At 39.5% G+C, this 12,554-nt stretch overlaps 1 protein-coding gene across 3 annotated transcripts in view; it reads left to right on the forward strand.

Annotated features, from left to right (window-relative positions):
* dnah12 (dynein, axonemal, heavy chain 12) overlaps positions 1 to 12,554 on the forward strand; it is a 54,512-nt gene that overhangs the window by 11,456 nt on the left and 30,502 nt on the right. For all 3 annotated transcript variants that reach the window (XM_015347986.2, XM_015347987.2, XM_015347984.2), the window contains exons 17-31: positions 68 to 320; positions 831 to 1,016; positions 1,798 to 1,998; positions 3,200 to 3,394; positions 3,777 to 3,898; positions 4,572 to 4,854; positions 5,446 to 5,565; positions 5,997 to 6,153; positions 7,379 to 7,551; positions 8,304 to 8,456; positions 9,121 to 9,360; positions 10,269 to 10,514; positions 11,076 to 11,195; positions 11,542 to 11,651; positions 11,893 to 12,076. In XM_015347986.2, coding sequence (XP_015203472.2) covers positions 68 to 320; positions 831 to 1,016; positions 1,798 to 1,998; positions 3,200 to 3,394; positions 3,777 to 3,898; positions 4,572 to 4,854; positions 5,446 to 5,565; positions 5,997 to 6,153; positions 7,379 to 7,551; positions 8,304 to 8,456; positions 9,121 to 9,360; positions 10,269 to 10,514; positions 11,076 to 11,195; positions 11,542 to 11,651; positions 11,893 to 12,076 — 2,743 coding nt within the window. The remainder of the gene's footprint in view (positions 1 to 67; positions 321 to 830; positions 1,017 to 1,797; positions 1,999 to 3,199; positions 3,395 to 3,776; positions 3,899 to 4,571; positions 4,855 to 5,445; positions 5,566 to 5,996; positions 6,154 to 7,378; positions 7,552 to 8,303; positions 8,457 to 9,120; positions 9,361 to 10,268; positions 10,515 to 11,075; positions 11,196 to 11,541; positions 11,652 to 11,892; positions 12,077 to 12,554) is intronic.

The raw sequence follows: 12,554 nt of genomic DNA on the forward strand, positions 1-12,554 counted from the left end.
TTTTCCACCTGGTTTTCCTTCCCTCTGTCTTTCCTTTTGCTCTCTTCACCCTCACCTTCCTGCCCAGGTGGATGGATGGCTCCTTCCTAGACCTGAACGCGGAGACAACGGAGGCGGAGGTGGACGAGTTCTTCAGGGAGGTCTACAAGATGCTAAAGTTCTTCCAGCAGAAACAGAAGAAGGCTGAGCAGGAGCGAATGAAAGTCTCGGGGCGCAGGCGTGCTGGAGAAGAGCGAGGAGGGGAGGAGGAGGAGGGCAGACAGGAGAGCCCCACAGCCCAGATCTGCGCCCATGTCATGGAGCAAGTCAAAGAGTTCAAGGTGCTGCTACACACCTCCCAAAGAGGACTTGCAAGCTATAGCAAAACGATAAGAATATCCATGCTGAAAAGTAAATAAAAATAAAATGCACAATCTTTCTGCTATGCAGAATGTCTTTGGGTGCATACTTTTCTGTGTAGAACTAACTTATACTTCTTCCTTTTCAACTTTCAACTAACTTTTGTATTTAAATCTGGTTACATGATGGCTACAATTCTTCTACAATTTTTTTCTGGAGATTAAATCAAGTTCAAGTTCAAGTTCAATCTATGGGATGATCAGTTGTTCTAGACTCACTTCAGGCTAGCATAGACCTTTTCGATATTCTTATATAGGTGAGAGGACTGTGACCAGACTGCAAACTTATCTGTGTTAAGGCGGGGGAGGTGGAGAAGGCAAATATGCTATTTTAGCCACATATTGCCAATAAGATAGAAATACAAAAGAAGAAGGTAGATATTGTTGTGTTAGCCATTTGCCTTACCCTTATGCCTTTGTGTTAATCTGCAGGAACATCTTCCCCTGGTCTCTATTCTGTTTAACCCGGGGATCAGAGGACGGCACTGGGCCCAGATGTCGGAGACTGTGGGCTATGACCTAACACCCAACTCGGGCACAACCCTCAGGAAGGTCCTGAAGCAGAATCTTGCTCCATACCTGGATAAATTTGAGCAGATCAGTGCTGCTGCCAGTAAGGTGGGTACCATATGGGTTCCATACAATAAAGCCTTTCAAGACAATGTGGTATCACTGGCAGAAATAAGTACTACACAAAAACAAATCTCACCATCCTTTTGTGATTAGAATGAATTGGAGGGGAGAGGTCTCACTCTACTTACAAATACAGCCAATGATTGCCTGAGTTTGACCTTTCTAGGAGCCTTTTTGAAGTTAGGCAGGAAGCAGAGGTGTGAAGAAATTTACCTCAGGTAAAGATCACAAAGACCAGTGTTCTTAAGGCTTCTTCAAGCTGCAACTTCACCCTGTCAGCTTGCAAAACCTACACATTCTGGCACCATTGTGGAGGACCTGAAGCTCACAGAGGTTATTAACTGCAAATGAAGGTGGAAGTATCTGAATGAGGAATGATGGATGATGAAAATTTGCTAGAGTAAAATTATTACTTTTCAGGAATGTGGTTTACATGTGTTTTAAGAAATCAGCTATTTACTTTAAGATTTAAAGTCCTTTTAAAAATGTTATTCTTACTGTTCTCTATTTGTTTCTCCAACAGCTTATTAAGAAGTTCCAATAAAGTGGATGTAAAACATCAAATTAAAAAAAACGGTAGCACAATGAATCTTGTGTTCAGAATGTGCTTACTGAAATAGACAGTCTTATATTTATTTTGTTTTTAGAACTGATAGAATCAAGCTCAGCAAACACTGGTTTATCTCCCATACAAAACCTGTCTAACTTGCACAAGGAATGATTCTGTCTCAATGGCACCTGGTGGGACTCTGTTCTTCCTCTGCAGGAGTTTTCCCTGGAAAAGGCAATGCACACCATGGTGGAGACCTGGGACAGTATCTCCTTCCACTACAACCCTTATCGAGAGTCGGGTGTGTCCATCCTGACCGCGGTGGATGAGATCCAGACCACACTGGATGACCAGATAGTGAAGACACAGACCATGAGAGGCTCACCATTCATCAAGCCCTTTGAAACTGAAATCAAGGCAAGTCCAGATTTCATGCGCACTGAAATTTCATTGATGAAAAAGCAATAACATCTAAGGTTTAATGTTCACTTTTTTCACATATAAAAATGGTTTGGTTTGAGCATGATGCTTTTTTAAAGTTTGCTTACATTTGCCCACCAAACCTGGAATTGCCAGGTTTATATGGCTCCATCATATGGTTGCATTTTCTGTACTGCTAACCCTACCACTGTGTTGCTGAGTCAGTTCTGCACTGCCACTTGGGAAACAGCCATAGTCATACAGTAATATAGACTTGAACCTGCAATATTAGGATCAGGGGCTTCAGCCTTCACAATGAATGGCATTAATTAATCTCCCGGGGTGCACTCTACTAATACAGTTTTTAATTACTGCTTCCAACTTGCTCCATGGTGAAACTTGTTTTTTTATTGTTTTATTTGTTATTAAGTCATCTTGCCCTAAGCAAAAACCTAGTTATTTAATTTAATGCAAAGTAAGTTTCTGAGAAATTATCAGAAATTCTCAGTACCCTTCTATGGCACCAAGAAAGCAATAAAAGAATCTAAAATTTGTTTCCTGAATGACTCCACCATTAAAAGCACCTATTAAGATTATACGTTGGTCTCTAAAATCAATACAGAACTGGTCTGTCTGGTTTATCCGACTGTGACCTGGACAAAGTGCGAGTGGAACAGATACAGTGGGCTGCAGTTGTGTGGATACAGCTTCCGGCCAGCTGTGAGTTTGCAGTGCTATCAGTAAATATTACAGTTGATGTCCTAGCACTTCTATTGTCATTCTGGGCTGATGGTGTCATGAAGTAGTGGATGACCAGACTGACTGAACATTTTAGAGAACATGTTGCCTTCAGCTGTCCTGTCCTGGTTCAAGAGAGGTGGCAGTGAATTTATTAAGAATTGGTGACTCTAAGTTTGAGGACTGATTAGCATAAACTGAGAAATCTAAATAATGTATTAAAAAATGTAGAAAACAAAACCCATGATAGAAAAATGTTTGTGAAATGGGAATTCCATAGTCTGGTAATGCTATAGAAGTCTTTTCAAAAAGAAGAGGAGCAAAATGTGTTTAATGAGAAAGGAAATGGTGGTCTTCTATACTGAGGAGAGCATGGGTTGCAGAACATTGATTCCTGGATTAAGAGGTAAGGTGCTGGCCTTTTGTGTTGCGAGATGTGAAGAGCGTGGGTGTGTTTTAGGAGTGGGAAGTGAGGCTGATCCATATCCAGGAGACCATTGACGAGTGGCTCAAGGTGCAGGCTCAGTGGCTCTATCTGGAGCCTATCTTCTCTTCAGAGGACATCATGCAGCAGATGCCAGAGGAGGGCCGTCTCTTCCAGACTGTGGACAGGCACTGGAAGGACGTCATGAGGCACTGTGTGAAGGACCCCAAGGTACTCTACTTGCACTGCTAACACATAAATACGTTTTTATGTTTCTTCCTCAGTCTTATAAAATGAAGAAGACCAAAGCTTTAAATCAGGTAGTTAATTCACCCATTATAAGAAAGCCCTTATCCTAGTGAAGGTAGTGGCAAGTCATAGCTTAGTCCTAGAATCTAAATAAGCATTGATGGAATGCTCACCCCTTGGATAGGACACCAATTCATCACTTTAGGTCTAGTTAAATCTAGTCTTTGGGAGATGTTGGGGAAAATCTATGTGAGCATAACATACAAACATGCAAAATCCACACAAGACCAAACAAGATACCATCCTTTCGGTAAAGTTTTTCTTTCTTAATTTTGAGTTGTACATATTTAAACTGCAACCCCAGGTCTTGCCTGCTACATCTTTGCCTGGTTTACTGGAGAAGCTACAGGACTCTAATGGTCTTCTGGATAAGATTATGAAGGGACTGAATGCCTATCTGGAGAAGAAGAGGCTCTTCTTTCCTCGGTACTGTACTCAAGCTGTCCTGCCTTCTGATGTTTTAGTTGTAATGTCGTTAAGACTCAGCAATTAAAGGATTTTATCAATAACATTTATCTAAAAATGAATAGTTTGATAAATTGTGATCTTCTATTTTGAAAAATAATGTATTTCTTTAATGTGAAACCATAATAAAATGAAAATGCACTTTGAAATAGCTTGTTGCATCTACCTATTCTTTAATATAAGTTGGCTTTAAGAAATTGGTTGAGAAAATGGGAAGTACAGTCCATCATGTGAAATTAGCTATTGGAAGTCTAAAGGGAGGGAAAATAATCATCTGGACATGTTAGAGAGATAGATAAGACTTTATTGATCCTGAAGGGAAATTGAGGTGTTACAGCAGCCCAGCCCAAGACAAGCAAAAACTTCGACATCAGAATAGACTAAAAATTAAGTAAGTACAGCGATATAAAGTAAAATAAATAGAGTTAGGTGTGTGCAAAATATGCTAAGAGTCACTGTTAAACAATCAACTATGTGCAAAATGCGCATAGGTATATACAGATTGAAAGTACCACAGTATAAAACAGTATATTAATGCAGTGTCCAAAAAAGTACATTAGTGCAACATGCTGTCCACAGATGAGCAGATGAAGGGCTAGCAGCATGTTAAATTGAACGGCTTTGATTCTTACAGGTTTTTCTTCTTGTCCAACGACGAGATGCTGGAGATCCTGTCCGAGACCAAGGACCCCTTGCGTGTCCAGCCTCACCTGAAGAAGTGCTTCGAGGGCATCGCGAAGCTGGACTTCCTGCCCAACCTCGACATCCAGGCCATGTACAGCAGCGAGGGCGAGCGGGTTCAGCTCATTGAGCTCATCTCCACCTCGGAGGCGCGGGGGGCCGTGGAGAAGTGGCTGGTGCAGGTGGAGGACGTCATGCTACGCAGTATCCGGGATGTGGTGGCTCGCTCCAGACTGGTACGCTGTTTTAGAGGTCAAAGGTCAGAGGTGCATGGATCGGGTCTTTAAAGGACAAAACTTCTGCAGGTTTCTTGCGCCTCTTAATCAATAGCTGCACCTGGAAAGCGGGGATTCCATGTTTGAGACACGCAGTCACCACCATGCTTTTATGCTTTAACTTTAGCTGGAAACCAGAATCCAGGACAATTAGCATCAGGCAAATCAGAACCCATTCATTTTACAAAATAATCTTTGCAGGATATTTGTAGATTTCAGCTTAAACTGGATTAAATTGCCCCCATGGAGATCAATAAAATATTTTGAATTGAATTGAATTAAAATTGGCCCCAGAAAGCTTCTGCTTTTATTTTGTTTTCAGGATGCTTAATGATTATTTATTTAGCGAGTCATAAATATGTAATATTCCCAGTAGAATGATAACTGTACTTATGTGAGTTTGGTAAAGTCATCTGTTTTGTTCAACTCTGTCGCTTTTTGACCATGAAGATGCAGATTCAGCCCTTGATGTGTCATACACTTTCATTATGATACTTGTCTTATTTGGATCAGTGCGATCTGTTCTGATATGGATGTACTCCATTGCTACAGGCCTACCCTGAGAGGGCAAGGAAAGACTGGGTGAGAGAGTGGCCGGGCCAGGTGGTGCTATGTGTTTCTCAGATGTTCTGGACTATCGAGGTCCATGAGGCCATTGGCAGTGGACCAGAGGTAAAGACTGCATCCCTGCATTCAGGAGTACATTGATCAAAATCAACTTTTAATTGCTTACATTTTATCTAATGGGTTGCACATGATTGCACATTTACTGTACAATCAACTGATTGTCATGCCTCATTACATTCCGCTATGTTTTACAAGCCAAATTGTTTTTATCATTTTTACACAGCAATTAAAAAAAATAAATTGCATGCATATAATTGTATCTGTTAAATGAAACCTGGTTAGATGACTCTTTAAAAAATATATTTAATCTTAAAAGAAGCTACACTCTATGAAGAAGAATTTGATAAATGTTACCTTATTCCTCAAAGCAAGTTTCCTTTAATCTGATGTGGAACACATACCCTGGACTACCAGGATGTGTGTTTTACCCCCCTTGTGTAATAGATCCAGGTCTTGAAACACGTGGTGTTTTGCAGGGTTTGAAGAACTATTACCAGCAATTACAGAACCAGCTGAATGACATTGTGGAGTTGGTGAGAGGAAAGCTGCCCAAACAGACTCGAACTACACTGGGGGCTTTGGTCACCATTGATGTACATGCCAGGGATGTAGTGATGGAGATGATTGAGAAAGGTACTAAGTCTTGTGATTGACTGCAGAGTTAGGAATGATAAATTCCCATTTCCCTACGAAATTTTTAGGGCCTATGAAGGAGGGAAACACTAGTGACTAACGAAAAGCTGAAAAAACATGCTTGCGATCGACTCTAGGTGCACCAAATCAATAATCATACGCTCTCTAGCGGCTGTTCTAGAAACTAGAAGTTTAGAAGTGATGGTCGCTCGACTCGCTCTGTCAATCACGTGGTTTAGTATTCCAATAGTTCAAAGTGCATCGTGTCAATTGACGTAATTCAGTTGGCGTTTACCCCTATTTTTGCACATTTCGGAGTGAAAGTGCCTAGGGCCTATGAACACCAAAATCCGGCCCTGTATATTAAGCGTAGAAACTTGACCTTATTAAACTGTAGTGGCCAGGAGTCTAGTCGTAATGCCTACATCTTTTAAAATTTAATTTTGCTGCTTCTAAAGGGTTTAGCATCTACATTTTTATTGCATCTGCAAGCTTGGCAAGTTTTTGAAAACCATGAGTATTAAGATCACTGATATAAATTTGGAGCAGTGAACCTCAGATGGGTCCCTTTTGGACCTTTAACCTCATAGCTGTACCGTTATAACTGTATAACTTTATGGCCTACTCACATTTGTAACCATTCTTATGTTTAACCACTTCAACCACTTCACCCCAATTAGACGTTTCTTCCATTACCAAGACTCGTGAATTAACCTTTTCTGTGGTTAAAAAGACTAATTCATGCAGGAGCGTCTGGAAAATCCGCATATAACAAATCAGAAGCTCTCCATTTATCCTTAATTGTTGCTTACTCAAAGAAATAAGTTAGTGAAGATCTCTATTTTCTATATTCATACTGGCTCTCCTCTGAAATCTTTTAACCATATATAAAACTTTTAATTTTAATCACATTATCTCCATATCTTTGCATGTAAGGCTAGACTTATAAATATATAGTTCTGAATTCTTTGAGGTCAATACAGAGAAAGCATAACCTTTTGCTTTGATTTGTTGATCTAATTGTGGCAGACAATAATTCATGTTGTTTTCTTAGTGTTCTCTATACAGTATATATTAAAACCTCATCGTTTTCCTTAGAGCACAAATTTACAGAACTCTGTCCTTTGTGGTAGAGATTGAAAGGCTTTAGTAGTCATTTTTGGTAATGTTCTGAAAGGAAGTGACACGTTCCTCCTTATGTAACAACAGCTCTTGAATTTTCTAGGTGTTTCACATGAAACAGACTTCCAGTGGCTTGCGCAGTTGCGGTACTACTGGGAAAATGAAAACGCACGTGTCCGCATAATCAACTGTGACGTCAAGTATGCCTACGAGTATCTGGGAAACTCCCCCAGGCTGGTCATCACCCCCCTGACCGACAGATGCTACCGCACTCTGGTAAAGGGAGTGAAGATTTTAACAGAACAAAGCATAGACCTGCAACAAAAAGCATCTGAAATATCCATAACTAAAGTGCATGAGATCTGTGCGTTTCAGAGAGATGACGTGATGTTCCAACTTGTCAAGATAAATTATATTTACACTAAAATGTACAATTACATGATAATGCAAAGTTTAGAATGGTAACCCAAATTGTGTAATGTGTGTACACGCCAACACTTCATGATATAGTTCACTACGTATACTGTATGCGCCCCGGCTAGCTCTGTTAGTAGAGCATGAGACTCATAATATCAGGGTAGTGGGTTTGTGTCTCATCTCGGGTGCCAGGTCCTCCATGTTGGAGGTTGGGCACAAGGCTAACAACCCTGTCCTGTAAAAACCAAGTGTTACGGTAACAGCAACAGGATGTTGCTGCCCCTATGTGCTGGAAGGCATAACAGGCAAACATCCATATGCTGTATACTACCTACAGTATATGGTGTACTATCTTTGTATTAAGAAACACATATGTCTATTAGAACACATTTAAAAATGTTTTTTTTCTACAGACCTCCTGATCATTATGATAGCGTTCCATGTTGTTTGATCAAATGTGTTCAAAAATCTCCTGTTGTTAGACACATCTATCAAAGTGTAAGAATCAGATATCAATTTCTATTTGTCTACAACTGTGGATCTCTTGGACGTTCTGTATTTCTGGCAATGTTAATGCTCTCTTTCTCACCCTTTATGTTTCTCTTTTGCAGATTGGAGCCTTTTATCTTAATTTGGGGGGGGCTCCTGAGGGTCCAGCAGGGACAGGAAAGACAGAGACCACCAAGGATTTGGCCAAGGCACTGGCAGTGCAGTGTGTGGTGTTCAACTGCTCCGATGGGCTGGATTACCTGGCTATGGGGAAGGTAACTAATTCACTGCACACTGGTAACAGTGATTTAGAATTATACACAGTGACATTAAATCAAACTGTACCTTATACTTCTTTACATACTGTACATCACTGTTTCCCACAAACAGTTTGGAGAAGTCTTGGGAAAAGTTATTTTTCGCAGGATATGTTACTCGTATGTGAAATAACATGCATTGAGGGCGGACCGGTGGCTCTGTGGCTAAGGATCTGCGCCTGTGGCTAGAAGGCTGCTGATTCAAATCCCGCAGCTGGCAGAGAAATCCTACTCTGTTGGGCCCCTGAGCAAGGCCCTTAACCCCCACTGCTGCAGGGGCGCTGTACAATGGCTGACCCTGCGCTCTGACCCCAAGCTTCTCTCTCTGTCTGTGTGTCTCATGGAGAGCAAGCTGGGGTATGTGAAAAAGACAAATTCCTAATGCAAGAAATTGTATATGGCTAATATAAATATATATATTTAGAAATAACAGAGAACAATGCATAATGCATGCACTGTCTAATAATACAAATGGATATGCAGCTAGTAAGGAATTTCATACAGTAAAGGAAAATAAAAAGCATTTGCCAAAGAAATATCCTTTAAAAATGATCAGATTGCAAATATTAAGGAAACCTTGTCCTCCAGTCTTCGTGTCATCTTTGTGTTGTGCATCTTTCAGTTTTTCAAAGGGCTGGCGTCATCGGGGGCTTGGGCGTGCTTTGATGAATTCAACCGCATTGAGCTGGAAGTGCTGTCGGTGGTGGCCCAGCAGATCCTGTGTATCCAGAGAGCCATCCAGATGAAGCTTGAATACTTTGATTTTGAGGGCACTGAGCTGCGACTTAACCCCAACTGCTTTGTTGCCATCACCATGAACCCTGGCTATGCTGGACGCTCTGAACTGCCTGACAACCTGAAGGTGCCTTTCTCATGGGGAATGCAATCTGGCTAGCATTACAATGGGCTTTTGTGTTGGGTTACTAAGTACTAGCTCAAAATAATAGCTAGAAAATCCTGCACCATGCTTATTTCTAGTGCTGCAATCAAATGATAAGACATCAATATAATAATATGCTTTTTAACATGACAACCTCATAAATAAATATACTGTAATATGGTGAGTGTTCCTACATCTCCATAGCCTTCATTTAACATATTACACATGCACTGAATGAAGGCAGGAATCTCAGAATGTTCAACTGTGATTTTCAAAAGAGTATGTGTTTAAGCACAAACTTTTCTTTTAACAGAATAGAAGCAATGATATAGATGTGGAGTAGGAGCTGATTTTTGTGGACTATGTGTAAATGGTTATGCTTTCTTTTCAGAACCCCGCTTGTAGAAATTTGCGAGATTTTGAGAATAAGATCATCAGTACCTGGGTTTTCTGTTGTTCTAAAATACAGTAAAAGTTTGATGTGGTCTACCGAGGATGCTGTAAACTTCTTCATCATTGCATCATTGGATCTGTTTGTTGTCTCTGAATATACCAGCAGATTATGGGGTCTTTGACAGCTGTTCTAAACCATTGAAAATGAATCGCTGTTTGCAGATTAAACCAGGCACCCTGACAATAAGAGTGTTATAGAAAGCAAGCACAGTAAACTTTCTGTGCCATTTAATGCAATGCAGAGGTTTAAATGTATTGTCCATCTCTCAAGGGTTACATCAGTAGTAGCGTTAAAAATACTGTTTCACAGCAATCAAAGAAACAAACTCTTAATTTATAAACATGATGCTGTATTCACTTGTGTGCATTTTAGCACTTGATTGGCTGTGGGCTTGTGTTCAAACATGTGACCTTTTCCGTTGTCTTCCTTCTTGCAGGTCCTGTTCAGGACAGTTGCAATGATGGTTCCTAATTATGCACTGATAGCTGAAATCTCCCTCTATTCTTATGGCTTCCTTCATGCCAAGCCTCTGTCGGTCAAGATTGTGATGACTTACAGGCTGTGCTCAGAGCAGCTCTCATCGCAGTTCCACTATGACTATGGCATGCGTGCAGTCAAAGCTGTTTTGGTGGCAGCTGGAAATCTCAAACTTAAGTTCCCGGAAGAAAATGAAGATATTCTTGTGAGTACCAAAATATGATAACATTTCTGAGATGCAGTAATAGTTATTTTAACAGGAGATCAGAAAGTAAGGATGTTTTACATAAACATGGCTTTAAGGTTTTTATATAGGGCTTTTTTAAATCTTGGTTGTAGATAAGAAGCCCAAAGCTCCAGGGTAGAATGCTTGCTTAATGTCTCAGTGTTAAATAACACATTTTGTGAAGTGTAGAGACTAAGTGAATCGAAAGGAATTTAATTTTAATTTCCAGCTTCTACATTCCATGAAACATGTAAATGATTTTTATATCACTTTGAAAATGTCATTTATTTAGTATTTGATGCTGATGTCATTTGAAAATGAGTGTACTAAAGAATGAACAAAATAGCTGTATTTGTTTCAGTCAGCTGTATTTCTTACTGTTTGTTATTATTAAAAGCTTAGTTTTGCATAAACTGTAACTGGAGGCAACTACAGATCTATTGGCACACGGGTTTTGAATACACAATTAGAACCAAAGTGCACAGGTAATAGCACACCAAAAAATGCAGTGTTGAGAATCTCTAAAATTTCCATTCTCAGCTTCTTCGTTCCATCAAAGACGTGAATGAGCCAAAATTCCTGTCTCATGACATTCCTCTGTTTAACGGGATCACAAGTGACTTGTTCCCAGGCATCTCTCTGCCAGTGGCTGATTATCAGGTCAGGATCCAAAAAAGGAAATCTAATTTTGTTTTACATATTGCTTTCTTAATGTGATGTGTCTCAAGCCAAACAAATGTTAATTGTTAAGGATTCTTCTAACATTAATGAATGTTATCTAAGTGTGACAAAAACATGACAAACTTGTTTTCTGGGCTCAAGATTATTTTTAACTGTAAGTGTGCCACATACAGTATTCATCTCATTAGTATCATTGCACTATAGGAGTTTTAACTGTTTTCACAGACATTTTCAAAATATATAGTTGATGCAAAATTGATTCTGTTGTTTCTTAATTAACTATTTTGCTCATTTTTTTATTCTGTTTTTTTCCCCCAAATTTCAGCTTTTTCTTGAATGTGCTCATGAATGTTGCAAAGTACATAATGTACAGCCAGTGCAGGTTTTTCTTGAAAAGATGATCCAGACTTATGAAATGATGATTGTTCGACATGGGTGAGTTTTAAATTCGAAACAATCTAAATCAATTGAAACAGAGCAATGCTCTTCCAGTATTTCTAGTTCAAACATGATGTATTTCCATTATTTTTTCTTGATGGACTTTTCTCACAGGTTTTGCATACTCTATAAATGTAAAAAAATAAATAAATTCTATAGACACAGATGTTTAGAATCCACAACTGGAATGAAAGAGTGCACAAACGTGTTTTGATTTTGAAGTTTCGATGTTTTGCAGGTTCATGCTTGTAGGAGAACCTTTTGCTGGTAAAACCAAGGTATTGCAAGTGCTGGCAGATACTCTGACTCTAATGAATGAGAAGGGGTATAATGAGGAAGAAAAAGTGATATACCGAACAGTGAACCCTAAATCCATCACAATGGGACAGCTTTTTGGGCAGTTTGACCCTGTCTCCCATGAGGTGGGTGATCTCAATATTACTTTTTTCTGCAGTTTCTCATAGTAGGCTGGTTTTATCACTAAAATCTATAATTTACCTAATTCCTCTCTGCACACAGAGCCTTCATTGAAACAGCATGCATTTGAGTGACACTTGTTTGGCAGTTTCTGTCCAATAAAATTCTCTCACAAGTTAAGAAATTCTACAGGCCTTTTTGGGGGTTCAAGTCTAAAAATACAAGGGCTTATTAGAAGTGGAATGTTGTGTTTCTGGCCTGCCTAAGATGCACTGTCAAGTCCATATTTCTATCACACACAAATGTTCCCATTTCTTTCTGCATCAGCAGTTGAATTTACTTTGCAGTTGTCAATATTAACCTCAGACTCACTATTGTTAAATATTTTAAGTATTAAAAGAGAGAGTGTTATATTCTTAAGTCTAAATGGTATTCTTAGATGTGTATATTACTGTATAAATACAGCGTGGACACACATTTTCG

Source organism: Lepisosteus oculatus, chromosome 4 (assembly GCF_040954835.1).
Source record: "Lepisosteus oculatus isolate fLepOcu1 chromosome 4, fLepOcu1.hap2, whole genome shotgun sequence".
NCBI lineage: Eukaryota > Metazoa > Chordata > Actinopteri > Semionotiformes > Lepisosteidae > Lepisosteus > Lepisosteus oculatus.